This window comes from Polypterus senegalus, chromosome 1, assembly GCF_016835505.1.
Source record: "Polypterus senegalus isolate Bchr_013 chromosome 1, ASM1683550v1, whole genome shotgun sequence".
Taxonomy (NCBI): Eukaryota; Metazoa; Chordata; class Cladistia; order Polypteriformes; family Polypteridae; genus Polypterus; species Polypterus senegalus.
Window position 1 is genome coordinate 255,000,452 of NC_053154.1, and position 15,757 is coordinate 255,016,208.

General features: G+C 36.9%; 1 protein-coding gene across 1 annotated transcript in view; it reads left to right on the forward strand.

Annotated features, from left to right (window-relative positions):
* The window catches only part of LOC120543373 (myoferlin-like), a 136,759-nt gene that overhangs the window by 85,654 nt on the left and 35,348 nt on the right, over positions 1–15,757 (forward strand). The window contains exons 23-30 of the mRNA XM_039776458.1: positions 700–802; positions 1,150–1,286; positions 4,703–4,873; positions 6,852–6,957; positions 9,110–9,187; positions 10,211–10,392; positions 12,675–12,833; positions 14,963–15,064. Of these exons, the coding sequence (XP_039632392.1) occupies positions 700–802; positions 1,150–1,286; positions 4,703–4,873; positions 6,852–6,957; positions 9,110–9,187; positions 10,211–10,392; positions 12,675–12,833; positions 14,963–15,064 (1,038 nt within the window). The remainder of the gene's footprint in view (positions 1–699; positions 803–1,149; positions 1,287–4,702; positions 4,874–6,851; positions 6,958–9,109; positions 9,188–10,210; positions 10,393–12,674; positions 12,834–14,962; positions 15,065–15,757) is intronic.

The following is a 15,757-nucleotide window of genomic DNA, read 5'->3' on the forward strand; positions in this document are numbered from 1 at the left end:
AAATAAAATTTGATTTAAATAACTGACGCCATGTAATCAGGTGTTCCTGAAAGCAACATGCTGCTCAGCCTTAGGGCAATAGAACTATGTTGTAACAAATGCTGTTCTCATGATTCCAATGTAAACTAAAACAAAACTTGTATCATTTTACTTTAAATAGAATGTGATCCAACTGAATGTAAATGGTGCTTTTTCATTTAGCAATTGTATGTGTTTGTATAGTTTTTGGAATAACATTAGCTTGAACTGTACAGTTAACACCCTCTTATAAAGTTCTTACCTCCATGAAAGATATAGCAACCTTGTCTGTGTCATGTAGTCCTCATTAAATTTATCACAATCAATCATCTTTCTTGGAAATGTATAGAATTTCTAATTTTAAGTCTGTGTATTCTGCTTGGATTTCTTTTTATTCTGTTATATTTAACTTTTAATTTGATCAAAACATAAGGAATCAAACTGCAAAAGCATAGCGAATAGTTCTAATTTTAGAGCAGAGATACCTGAAGTCAAGAAATATAGTGCTGGAATTGTTATTTTTTGTCATTTAGAAGACTTATTCCCCTATTTTACTCTGTGCACAAACATTAGCAAAATATCAGATGTAGTTGATGTTTTAGAAAATTAATTGAGACACTTAACAAACAACCAGACCAGACTCTCTCTGAATCCTGCTATTTTGTTTTGTTTTTTTTAAAGAATGGGAAGAAGGCCTTAGCACCTCATCAACATCAATGTCCACCAGGCTGGAAATGGGAAGATAATTGGAATTTTGTTGTTAATGAAACAGTAGATCAAAATGGTTAGTTGCAAACCTTTTCTTGAAACTTACAGAGATACTGTAGGTAACACTTCACTTTTTCAAGTAGGATAAACTCAGTGACTTGAAATATTGCAGACTCTGTATTCTGCTTAATTCAGCATTATCACTTTTTGACAGACTGATGTGTCCTGTGCAGGCTTCTCTGCAATTCACCATAACTATGATCAGAGTGAATTAACTAATTTGTATATTTTATTTATATACTATGTCAACAGTCTTGGTATTAATATTTTATTTTTTAACACAGTATTTCTTATCAAATGAAAAAGCCTCCATTTCATGCTTTTGTGTAATGTGTTTTATTAACCAGTGTCTTTTTTCCAAAGGATGGGAATATGGAATATCAATCACACCTGAAAGCAAAGCCACATCATGGATGCCTGCAGAAAAGAAGCACCATACCCACCGACGGAAAAGACTCATCCGGAAGCGAAAACAAATTGAACAGACTTTATCTACAGAGGTATCAGCACATGCTCCAGTTGCTAAACAGTGCTGTTCTTCATGATCTGTGATAAAGTGATATTTAACATCAAATACAGAAGATTAATTTTCTTGAGTGAATCCAGTTATCTATAATAATGTCCAAAATATTATCAGAAATAGCATTTTACTACAAATGTAGTTTAATTACAGTGCAATTGTTTTTATAAAAATGCATTTTTTAATGACTTAGAAACCAGCCACAGAATGACTCAGAATAACTCAGAATGACTTATAACCCAGCAACAGGGTATCCACAAACCAGTGTGCTTCTTCATGCCAATCCCAAGCCTGGATAAATGGGGAGGGCTACGTCAGGAAGGGCATCTGGTGTAAAATTTTGCCAGATCAATATGCAGATAGCGATAAAAGATTTCCATACCGGATCGTTCGAGGCCCAGGTTAACAACGGCCACCACCAGTACTATTAGCCAACAGGGTGTTGGCGGAAATTGGGCTACTGTTGGCCAAAGAAGGAAAAGAAGAATGTGTGTCCAGATGCAGAGGAAGAAGATGAAGTTAAAAAGAGTGGAAGTGATTTTAACCAGACTGTTTAATGCAATCTTGGAAAGTGGGAGGATACCTAAGGAGCTGAGAAGTGTACTGGTACTGATTTTTAAGAATAAGGAAGATGTGCAGAACACAGTATGATGTTATGGAAAATAGTAGTGGAAGTAAGGTTAAGAAAGGAGGTGATGATTGGTGAACAGCTGTATAGTTTCATGGTGGGAAAGAGCACTACAAATGCAATGTTTGCTCTGAGGGTGTTGATGAATAGAAGTATAGAGAAGACCAGACTTTAATTGTGTCTTTCTGGACTTAGGGAAAGCATTTGACAGGGTGCCTAATGAGGGGTTGTGGCACTGCATTAGGAAGTCGGGAGTGGCAGAGAAGTATGTAAGAGTGGTACAGGATATGTACGAGGGAAGTGTGACAGTGGTGAGGTCTGCGGTAGGAGTGACGGATGCATTGAAGTTAGATTTTGAATTACTTTGGAAAGAGCTCTGAGCCCTTTATTATTTGCAATGGTGATGGATAGGTTGACAGACGAGATTAGACAGGAGTCCCATGGACTGTGATGTTGTGGATGACATTGTGATCTTTAGCAAGAGTAGGGAGCAGGTTGAAGAGACCCTGGAGAGATAGAGATCTGCTTCAGAGAGGAGAAGAATGAACGTCAATCTGTGTAAGAGAGAGGGAGGTTAGTGGAATGGTGAGGATGCAGGGAGTAGAGTTGGTGAAGGTGAAGGAGTTTAAATACTTGGAATCAACAGTACAGAGTAACAGGGATTGTGGAAGAGAGGTAAAGAAGAGAGTACAGGCAGGGTGGAGTGGGTGGAGAAGAGTGTCAGGAGTGATTTGTGACAGACAGGTACCAGCATGTGTGAAAAAGAAGGTCTACAAGACAGAAGAATAAGAAGAAGTCGTCCAAGACCTTTCATTTAAATACAATTTTATATAAATTTGGAAAATAACTTCTTTGTTGTATAGTATATGACAGCACATCACATTTATTGCATTAGTGATTGTATAACTCCAGATAACAGTAAAAGGAAGGTATTCTTTTTATCATTTATGAAAAATATGGTCCTTTTCAAAATGTGTGATTCTTTTTAATTCATTTTCTGAGTCTATATTTTCTATTTCATGGTGAAAGAAAGGTGCAGCCTAATCTTTTTGGGTGCAGGGGAAGGACCAATCCTGGATGGCTTGCCAGTTCACTATAGTATAATACATTTAACTAATTTAGAATCACATAAGTCACATATCTTTGGAATGATGGAGGAGATTGGCTGGAGTACCAGGAAAATACTTATATGAACACAGGAAAAATACACCAGTTCCATACACATTGTGTCTGGACCAGGAAATAAAACTTGATGGAGTTTCTTCATTTAAAAATCTGACTTTTTAAGTTTAAAATATGTAAGTCAATGTTCATGGTTACATACACAGAGATAATATACATTTGTCAGTCAGGCTGGTGACATGTTTTTGAAATATTGTAGGAATCAAAATAAAACAAGTTTCCTTTGTGCACACGACAAGCCAGACCTGCTGTAAACAAATGTTAATGCCTTAAAATGTAAACCTGTGACACAACTGGACAGATCTGACTGCATCTACATCCTACAAGCCTGTTATCAGACAGCACCGGCTTTGTTATTATCATAAAACAAAGAAGAATTACAGTAAAGTTATTAGGGCAATATGGTATGTTTTATGTTTCCTCTTCTTTGAATACGAAAACAACATTGATAAGGTTGACCTTAGCAAGACAGGGCAAGAATTCATAATGTGATCTTGATAATAGTTTTAATTTCACATACTATGTATACAAAACAATACATACAAATACAAGTAGGCATATCGTAATAGAAGAAATAGTTATTAAAAATCTAACTTTAATGAATCTAACTGTTACAGTTCTATTCGTTTTTTTAACAAATATAATGCAATTTAGGGTAATAAGTTTCAGTGTTTATCCTGGCACAACTGGGTTGCAAGCCAGGAATTTGTCCTGGACAGGGCACTAGCCTACTGCTGTCCATAACAACATCCATCAGCCTTAATTTAAAATTAATCATACAAATAATGACCACAAATTTATAAAGTTTTTCTTCCAGCCATGCCACGACCAACAGACCAAATAAAAAGCAATTTCTCCCAGGCCTGAATGTACATTTGCTGACGTGATCTTACAAATGTATTAAAATTAGGCGAATCCAGCTTGCAATATGATCATTTAGTCAGAATGGCATTTAAACAAAAATATTTTGGTGAAATGAGCAGAAAAACATAAGGAACATGTAAATGTTTCTGAAAGCTAAATTAACAAGATTTTGGAAAACTGCCTTTGAGAATATATACACAAAGTTGAAATTAAGAAACTGTATATGACCAGCATAAACTTTGCTTTCTTTATTAAATCTCTGATTCTTCAAGTTATTTTTGTTTCTGAAACAATATATCTGAGATCCAGAAGAGCCAGCCCTCAAATGAAACCATTACTGTGATGTCACTCTACAGCTCTCAATGAATGATTATTTAGCTCCTTCTCTCCCACTCTTTTTGACAAAATGTCTTCTGTTTATACATTCACCTTAATTTAATGATCAGATCAAGGCTGAGCTCTCCTTATTTAAATAAAAAAAAACACTGCTTGAGCTATTATTGTGTGATTCTTGTTCATGATCTTTTATTCTTCCCTTTCCAGCAAATTGTCTTCATGATTATTGACTTTTACACATTGAAATTCTTTATCTTTAAATCTGCCATGTGAACTATATTTTATTTTAGTCATCTTGCTTTGTAAATCATCTTACAGTGGTGTGCACTTGGTGCTGTATAACATTTTATTTGATTGCTGATCATAATATTAATATATTTATGCAGAAACCCACACTTGAAAAAGCAGAGGGTTGGGAATATGCATCTCTTATTGGCTGGAAATTTCACAACAAAAGACGAATTTCAGACACATTCCGCCACAGGCGATGGAGAAGAAAAATGATTCTTCCTGACAAAAATGATGCTTCTGCTATCTTCAGACTGGAAGGAACAGTGGTAAGTTACATGAAGTATGAAGCTAAAAGCTGTAAGCAACATTGAGTTTGACAAACAGGAAGAGACCATTCATTCCATCAGGCTTACTCTGTTATCTTAGAGTTACTTTGTCCCAGTATCCCATCCAGATACTTTTTAAAAGTAGTTAATATTTATGCACTGACTATGTAACTTTTACATTTCCATCCATCCATACATTTCCCAATCCAATGAATCTGAACACAGGGCCATGGGGGTCTGCTGGAGCCAATCCGAGCCAACACAGGATGCAAGGCAGGAACCAATCCCGGGCAGGGCGCCAACCCACCGCATAACTTTTACATTTCTAATGACTACATCAAAAGATGTAGGGTTTTTCATTGGTCAGGTTAAAACCCTGAGTCATGCCAAAAATTCTGCAAGAGTTAGATAAAACGGTTTTGTTGTTGAAAAGGGGATGAACATTGGATGGCACATTAAGTTTTGGTTGCCGCTGTTGCCTCACATCCTCAAGGAACACAGCTACATTACAAACGGCTGCCATTTGTTTTTTCTCCCATGTCTACTTTTGTTTCTTTTAGGTACAATAGTTCCTTCATGCGTAACAGTAGTGTGCACATTATGTTGACTGGAAGCTTGGTCCAGTAGAGAGACTGACTGAGGATCTGTGTCTGTATGAGCCTTGTGATTGACTGATGTCCCTTTCTGGGTTGGTTCATAACTTTTATCAGATGCTACTACAATAAATTCTAAATTCCTGCAACCCTCTAATGGGAAAACCTTTGGGCAGATGGAATGAAGGGTGATAATAACAACAATAATAGTAATATTAGGACACAAATGAAACCTGTGATCTGACAGTGATCACACCTACTTAACTTGAGCCAAAAAAAAAATGCTGCTGCTCAGTCACTTCTGTTGTGTTGGGTGGTAACATCATTGTATCACTAAGTACAGCAGGTTCATTCCTGATCTCACTTACAAAACCAGTTGTAATAATATTACACAGAGAAGTCTCCAAAAGGTAATAATTTGCAAGGCTGATAAAAATAACGGAACAATTAGTACAATTTTAAATTAGATTAAACTAAAATATTCCATATTAGCAAAAACAGAGGCCTCCAAATGTGCTAGCATCATGTTCAGATTAAATTCTACTTTACTGGACTAAAATGATAAACAGAAAATATTTTAACTCTGTTGTCTATTCCTTTTCTAATGTATTCAAGTCAAGTCAAGTTGGGGAGCATGCACTTGTACAGTGCGTTGCCGCACCCACTACACGATGAAACAGCTCGGGATCCCTGTTGGCAACCCCCCAGGCAGACCCCCCCAGTCCTGTCTCACCCTTCCGGAAATGACCTTCTATCTGCCGCAGCCAGGTGTTACGTGGGCGACCCCTTGGCCTGGTCCAGCCATGAGCTCAGGTCCCCAACAATGAGGATCTTATGAGCCGGATTACCATCGGGGAAATATGCCACATGGCCATAGTGCCGTAACTGACGCTCCCTTACAATGCAGGTAATGTGTCTCATTCAGGACTCCATGAGCAACCGCTCATTCTGCACAAAGTCAAACCAACTGTACCCAAGGATTTTCCGGAGAGAGACAGTACCAAAGGAGTCCAATCTTCATCTTAGGTCACTGGATAGCATCCATGTCTCGCAACCATAGAGCAAGACAGGAAGCACCAGGACTTTAAAGACTTGGACCATCATCCTTTTGCATAGATATCAGGAGCGCCACACACCCCTTTCCAGCGACCTCATGACCCCCCATGCTCTCCCAATCCGTCTAATGACTTCATAGGAAGAGTCACCAGAGACTTGAATGTCACTGCCAAGGTAAGTAAACCTCTCGACAAGGTCGACACTCCCTCTGCAGACAGACACACTGCTGATGGCTGTGCACAAGAGGTCATTAAAGGCCTCAGGACACTAATGTATTGAATGCGTAAAAATATTTGCCATACACAGGCTGGTATTCTGTTTTATTTAAGGGAACTGAAATTTCAGAAGATGATTTGGAAGGAAACGAAATTGCGCAAGAGATTAGTACATCAGTGTTCGGTGCTGCTACTCCCAGGATTTCCTGCATTTTTGAGAGTAAGTTTTTGCTTTCATGTTCTGTTACATTAAAATATTCAAAAAATCTTGATGAGAGCAGGCCATTCAGCCCAACAAAGCTTACCAATTTATTTACCTAATTTCTCCAAAATAACTTCAAGTGTTATTTTGAATGTCCCTAAAAAAAACAAGGTTTGTGTGAAAATGTACCCTTAACTGCGTTCCTGTGTTCTTCTTAAACTCATTTTGAAGTAACAGCCTGGATCCAATGTACTAAATCCTTTCATAATTTCAAAAGCTTCATTCATGTCACCTCTTATCTCTATTTACTTAAACTGAAAAGTTTTAACACCCCACAACTGATATCTAACATCCCAAAATCAGCCGAGTTGCTGTTCTCTGGACATTTTCTAGAGCTACTATGTCTCTTTTGAAGCCTGGAGACCAAAGTGCACATTGTTCTCTAGTTGATCCTTACCAATGTTTTATGAAGCCTCTTTAGAGTTGCACTCCACCTATTGTGCTATATAACCTAACATTCTTTTTGCCTTCTTAATGGCTTCTGAATGCTGCCTGGAGGTTGATAATAATGAGTCCACCATGACTGTTATGCCCCATTGAATATTCAAATCTAACATTTATGCTGCTTACATGTAATACTTACATTAAATTTTATCAGTAATAATTTAACTAATTTTAGATTATCAACCAGACTTTTTTTCCTGCGACAAGTCGTGATCTTTTGAAGAGAGACAGAGAGACATCCCGTGAGACGGTCAAGTCACATCATACAACCTTTGGAAGCAAGTCCCGTCATCTAACCTCTCAGTTGTTGGAATGCTTTTGGCAGACACGCTTCCTGTGCTCTCATCTCTGAAAAATTAGGGGCCGTAAAACACAAAGTAGAACGTCATAAAGAATTCAAAATGTTGGCACGATACTCATGCACAGCAGGTTAAAGATAATGGAAGTGGGAAAATTCAAAAGTCTAAAAAAATGAGAGTAAAGATTGCAAAAAAGAAATACTACTCGGTGAAATAACGGAACAGCGAAAAGAGATCGAATAGTGTTTGAGGATGTCTGGGGGAGAAGAGCGACAAGGCAGTGAGACAAAAGGACAGCTGCTGTACAGGCTTTTAAACGTTCAAAGCACAGCACAAGATGTAGATTACGCAGCACAGTAGCAAGCCAGCAGCTGATCGAGCGAAGAGGAGGTAAAACAAAAACCTGTGTTTGTGTCCCTTTGTATCACCATTTAAGAGGGGTTTCAGAGGAGCAACCGTGTCTCCTTGGGGTGCGTTCAGCTCCCCTCTTCACAACAGTGTGCTGGGGTTGGTGAGTGAAGCGAGCAGGGGCCGGAGCCCCTTAGTAGTAGTAATGATAATGCTGAATGTTTTTGACTAAACTCATATAACACCTGGTAATTTGTGGCTATACTTAAACATAATAGGATTTGTAGATTATGTTTAAAATATTATGGGACAATGTGTTGGCAGTGATTAGCTCTTCTGCCTCCAAGAGAATAGGTTAAAACCAAAATTTCAGTCCGTTTGTAAAAATGTGATGGTTTTTCTTCTGCCTACATAGGTTTTTCTCAACATTCTTCATTTGTTTCTTTTTTTTTTTGCTAGTGACACGTATGCTAGGTAGATTGACCTCTTTAATGTGGCCTAGTGTTCTAAATTTTGATTCATTCTAATATTTATAAGACTGAGTTGGCACATAAAATAAGATTGATGCAGAAAATGAAAAGAGTTGCATAGTGCAAGTACATTAAAAACAACACTTCAGAAAATGTTGAGGTTCTAGCTGGGAAAATCCTGCTAAATAACATTTGGCAAAATAAAAAGGTGAAAGATGAATATTTTGTTCTCTGGCTGTAGCATAAGAAGATGTTCTCAAAGGCTGGTCATTCAGATGACAGCCACTTTCTGTTTGAGTTGTCCTTTTAATAGAGTCAGAGGCAGTGGAGGAGTTAAGGGTGGAATAGAAGTGGTTCCTCTTACCTTTCAAGGACAGAAGCAGAGGAGATGCCAGTAACTGCGCTACACTCCTTTCTTTCCCCCACTGTGCACTCTTAAAGAAGCCCCTGTAAGGCGCTCACCTGACTCAGTTACTTTTCAACAAAGATAATATTCATTACTACTTCTTAAAATATTTTATGCTCCCTCTTCTTTGCAATTTTCTGTAGGACCTTTTCTGTATCACCTTAGAGTCTATGTTTATCAGGCAAGAAACCTTATGGCTCTGGACAAAGGAAGTTTCTCAGGTAAGCATATATGATATAGTAAACATTTAATGTTGTGTGTTTACATTTTGTGCAAGGTTGCTCTACACCACATCTCATTGTTAACATTTTTAAACATCAGTGAAATCTATTTGCATTTAAGCCCCTCTAATCATTTCTGTTTAGCACTGCATACACTCTGAACCGCTTACTGTGTTTTATTCTTTGTGCGTTATAATAATTTACAATTATTTAATGCAGTTCAGGGTTGTTCTGGCAGCACTGGGGCAAGAACATCTTAGAGGATATAGGGGAAAATCCAAATTGACACAAGGAGAGCATGCATACATCACACAGGCAACAATTGCATATAAAATTCAAATACAGGACACCGAATCAGTGGAGCAGAAGTGCTAACAATCATGCCACTCTTTTCTTAATATTCCATTCATCCATTTTTAAATCTGGTTATTCTAGTTCACAGTCATAGGGACTAAAATCTATCCCAGTATCATTTAACATAAGACAGTGTTCAGCTATCGACCAGGTTCCTGCCTATTAGAGTGCACAATTGTGCTTACACCTAGAATCACTCACTTTGGGTAATTGTAAAGTCATTAATCAGCCCAGAATGTGGCAGGAATATCAGAAAAAGACACATGTAGGGGCTTGGAGAACTCCACTCAAGACAGTTAGCAGGCCAGTATTTAATCCAAGTCTCCTGAAGTGAGAGACGACTGCACTAACCATTGCCATGTTTTGCCACCTTTAATTAGGGGCTCTCAGTCTTCTTTGCTAGATACACTACTTTATTTTAACACTGAGAGTATTGTACTTTTTATATTAGATTTTAAAAAAGCCCTTAAAGATTAATAACACCATGAAACTTACTGTTTAAAATATATTTTTAATTGACTTATGTTACTACAAAAAATAATTCCAGGAAATACAAAGTATGATTTTAATTATTCAAGCCTTCTGAATCAATATGAACTGATATCACAATATTTTCTCTGTAAATATTGCAATCGGTACCCTATATCTATGTGTGTGTTTCTCTTTCAGATCCTTATGCCCATGTGTCATTTCTTCATCGGAGCAAAACTACAGAGATAATAAACAAAACGCTAAACCCAACATGGGACCAGACCTTGATCTTCGATGATATTGATATCTATGGGAATCCTGAGGATTTGGCTCAAAATCCACCAAATATTGTCTTTGAACTGTTTGATTCTGACATAATTGTACGTGAGTTCAATTAAAACATTTAATTATGTTTAAAATTTCAAACTGACCGAAAACAATGCGAATGATGTACTATATAATAAACCTGCACTTTTACAGTGTTTTATCATGGAAAGCTACAGTCGCAGCAACACATAAAACAAAGAGATGTCAATCCGATGAAGAGCACACCAATCTCCATACACACACACTAAAGGTCACACCCTTACTCATGGGGTGATTTTAGAGTTGCCAGTTAACCTAATCTAACAATTACAGGAATAACACCAGGAAAATATGTCTAGTCTAGACGGTTGCAGTGCTTTGAGTCAAATCTAGGTCATTGATGATGTGTGGCAAGTATTCCTATCTTTTTTGTCATATATTTCTTAAAAAATAGATTTTCGATAAGGTTCAAAATAAATACAAAACTATTAAATTACTGGGCAAATATCTTAAATTTCAAAGATATACTCTTCCATCCATTTTCACACTTGCTTAATCCAGTTATAAGGGCATAAGGGGGCTGGAGCTTATCGAGACAGCATTAGACACAAAGCAGGAGCCAGCTTTGGACAGAACACCAGGGCCTTGATATTTGTAAGTGTTGTTTCATACATCATTGAGTCACCAAGCTGAATTTGACTGCATTTTCCTGAAGCTGGGAAGCAATAGAACTAACCACTGCACCAATTCAACTTAGTGAAGAGTAGGAATTCATTCAGTCCCTTTGTAGACCTGCTAACTACAGGTCCTAAATTCCAAATATTAGAAAATGAAGAAATTTTCTTTATGGAAAATATGGACTAGCTAATTATCTATATGTCTAGCTATTCATCCATTATTAAACCCAGTTTATCCAGTTTATGGTGCGTTAGGAGCCAAGGCCCCACCTATCTGCATCAGACACAAGGCAAGGACCCACCACAGATAGGGCTTGTATTTCTAAGGGCTTGTAAATACGCTAATAATTTTGTGTTTATTGAAAACATCAAAAATAATTGTTGCAAGATTATGTAAGTAGGTCCTGAATTTGTTTGTAAAATTAAATGAATGACTTTTCTAAGTAATGCTCATCATCATCGTCAGGAGGTTATTATAATACAAGTGTAAACCGAAACGTAAATACAATTTGAAAATTACATGATAATTGCAATGGATAAAAGCGACGAAATACAACTGGTTTGCAGTGGCTTATGGGTAGTCCAAACACACATAGTGCAGCACTCTTCCACTAGTCTAGTTGAAGCCAAGGTCAGTTGAACATGGTCACTTCACTGCAGCATTGCACCATTGTTGAACAACATCCCATAGTGATATTTTTTGGGCAGAGTGCGTGAAACCTGCTGAAATTCACCAAAGGATGTTGGCTTGTGCAGATCAGTAAACTCTTTGGGTACCCGTCTTGTGCAAACTTTATGGTATTCAAAGTCGTCAAGCACTAGGGTATGTGCAGGCCCATAGCTGATTTCCATATTTGCAATAACAGTAGACAATGTAATCCATCAGTCTTCTCTGATGAAGCCACTCACTAGATGATGTGAGTTGGTTCTCACAATGTTGTTAGTCGACCATATCCAGCTTCATTGGTTACACTTCTTCCCACTTTAAATCCATTCATAAACTTTTCATTGAGTCATGGTTTTTTCACTTCCATACTATCATTCAGTGAATTTCAGCAGGTTTTACTCTCTCTGTCCAAAGAAATCTCACTGAGGCACATTATTCAATAGTAATGCAATCCCTCAGTAGATTGTCCATGTTTGTTTGACCTTATCTTCAACTAGACTAATGGCAGATCGCTGTTCTGTGCGTGTTTGAACTACCCTTAAGCTAACATGAATGTGTTGTATTGCATGAGCTTCTAGCCATTGGAATTTCCTTGTGATTTTCAAAATGCCTTTACTTTTTGATTTACACTCATATTATAATAACCCGCTGATGATGAGCATTACTTAGAAAGGTCATTCATTCGATTTTCCTAACAAATTTAAGACCAACTTATATACTCTTGTAACAATTACTTTTGATGTTGCTAGCTGCTCATAATATAGAACACTTATTGCATATGGGCCTGTAGTAATAAACACATAATTATTACTGCCTTTACTTTTTGATTTACCCACATACACATTTATGATAATTTCTTTCCACATTGTTAGGTAACTTTTAATATCAACTGTGAAAGGCAATGTCTTATGACCTGTTTATTGAATACCTTGCAGCAGACAGAATCATGCAACAAACATTACTTTTACACAATACATAGGTAGTAAATATAAAATATTTCTTTCTTTTTCAGGGAAAAGATGAGCCCTTAGGTAGAACTGTATGTCTGCCTTTAGTAAAACTCACTCCTGAAGCAGATGCGACACCAAAGCTCCTCTGGTATCCAGTGATTCGAGCAGAAAAGAAACGTGGGGAGGTCCTAGTAGCTGCTGAACTTATTCTGAAAGATAAGGTTTTATATCTGACGTGTTTACTAGTTTATCTTTCACATCTTACAAAAACATGAAACTATTTCAATAGGCTGCAAAATGTCTAAGAGTTTGTGCCTCTGGTTATTTCCAAGCATTTATTTGCCACTAATGTACTTAACGTTAAGTTGTAAGATTAGAAAATCTTTGTCACTGCCTTCCTCTCTTAATTTATTCTATGGTGGTGCAGATACAAGTAAAAATACAACTAATGTGTTGTGATTAACACACAACAAAAATGGAAAGAAAGGTTGTGGCCTTCCAGAACAGAGCTAATAAGCAGGCCAGACCCCACTAGCCTGTCCAGGTAAGGATCACTCCTAGGCAGGCTGATTGCCTACTCCAGTGGCTGGCTTCAAAAGTTTGAAAATATAACTAATGTTCACAAAATATATTTCCAACTCAACCACATGGAGGATGACAGTAAACTTCAACTGGGGATGAAAGTGTAAATAAAAAATCTTTATGAATAAAGGATTTATTAAACAAAGGAAACATATAGAACAAAACCTCAAAAGGGCCAAACAAGGTATAAAGGAGTTGTTAAAAAAAGGTAATCCACAGTAACTAAGTTCCAAAACATTATCCAGAAATCAGAATCCAAAAAAACAGAAGCAAAAGAGTCAAAAAGCCAATAAGCACCAAAAATTAGCAACAACAAAACATGGAAAACTCACCAATGACCAGTGCATACAATGTACCACAGAGGGACTGCTTCTTTTTTGTGTTTATGGTGGTCTGCATACCACATTAAATTTGCATTACTGCCACCTAATATACTGGAGTGTGAAATAGAAATGACCAGTTCAGATTCTGACACCCAGACCTGTTTTGACTATAAATTTAATTATTGCACTATTTACCTTGTATACCTTATCAATCCAACTCCTTTTGAATTTCCCATTATTTTTTTTAAACATGTCTGCTATTTCTGCATTGCATTTGGGACAAATTGTCACATGTATTACTGTTCCTGGGACCAAATGTACTATTCACATGTACTATTATCAAGCTTTCCCATAAGTACTAATGTAGAATACAATACAGTATTTTGGAGCCTCAGCCTTGTCAACAACACATCCTCCTTAATGTTCCTATACCTCAGACATGTCTCTTGCACTGACCTACACAATCCACGATACCACCTACTCCTTGTACATTCATCCCATGTCTTCTGCTATTTCTTAATTCCAGCCACTCTTATAATAGACTTCACTTTCAAGATATATAACATATAATATGCCTCCAGTAACAAATCTATTTTTGAACTGATTTTAAACTCTGAAGCACTAAAGCTGAATTTGGATATATACTCTCTCTGTGTTTAAGTTGTTCTACCCACTGCAATCCAATAATCATTGCTGTCAGTTACATGAAATATACTGATGGGCCTTCACTCAGTCTTTTCCCTATATTTATACATAAAAAGGAAAAAGAGACAATCCTTATTTTACCCCTAACTGGATCTTAGAGGGACTGCCTTACCCTTCAGGCTTTATAGAACTGGGAGCAGTCCCTCATTGGAGACTGATAGTTCATTCTGCCTCTTGGGAATCCACCCACAAAATACAAGGGATATGACAGGACAAATATACACACATAGAAATCAAACAATTAACAAAACTGACAAAAATACATAATTATACAAAGAATACTTTCAAAAGAATAATTTTACTTAATTAGAAACGGCTAAAAAGAGATAAAAAAGGGAATCTATTTAAATACAAGCTGTTTGGGCAGCTGTGGCTTAAACATAACAAAATGGATATTCCATTATAAATAATTTCTTACTACTTGTATTCTGTTTCTGATTATCTTCTTTCCAACAGTAACCATGCATATTTTGGTAGTATGTGTGACATACTGCCAAAATATGGCACTGTATTCTTAGTTCTCTGAATAGTCTAATGTAAGCCAAGCATCACTTATTGACTTGCACAATTTTTTTCAATACATGGACAGTGTTCTAGTAGATAGTAACAGATACTGTGAATTTTTGCTAAGCATTTACAGTTTTGCATTGAGTATCCTTATTTTTTTTTCTTACTCAAATGCATTTTTTAGAATAATTAAACTAAAGGTGTGTGAACTAATGGTTTTATTTTCTCAACAGCCAGACGGATCAAACCTACCTATCATTCCACCAAAAAGAGCAGCAAAAGTCTTTATGGTACCTCAAGGAATCAGACCTGTGGTGCAGCTAACAGCAATAGAGGCAAGGCCAATGCATATGCATGTACAGGAACTGCTGCGTCCTTGTAAATAAATGTGTTTATGAACAAGGTCATTTCATGTTCAAATTAAAATTTTTTCTTATGTTTGCATAGTACAATAAAATGCCTCCCTGCTTGTAGTATTCCAGTATGTCATCCTCAAGATAGTTACAGTAGTAAAATATAAAAAAATAGATGACAAAAGGCAACATACTTCAAATGCTAGTGTTACTGTACCACTTTTCAAAATGAAGAAAAGGACAAAAGTGATTATGCAGAATCTTTGAAATTGGTAATATTGTCCTTAATAAGGCATTGTGTGTTTTATGTGTAAGAATACTTTATATTTCTTTCACCACATTCTGTAGTGATCTGGGGCTTATCAGATAGCATATCAGGATGCTATGCAGCCTTTGAAGACAAACTTCAGTGTGCATCAGTAGACATTACCACACACAGTAGATATATACAAGGTGAGACACAAAAATAACTGGACTGGGCTTGGGGCTTTCCTGGAAAACCGTCTGGAGGTCAGCTGGACGTGAATCATAGAACTACAGTGCATCCGGAAATTATTCACAGCGCATCACTTTTTCCATATTTTGTTATGTTACAGCCTTATTCCAAAATGGATTAAATTCATTTTTTTCCTCAGAATTCTACACACAATACCCCATAATGACAACGTGAAAAAA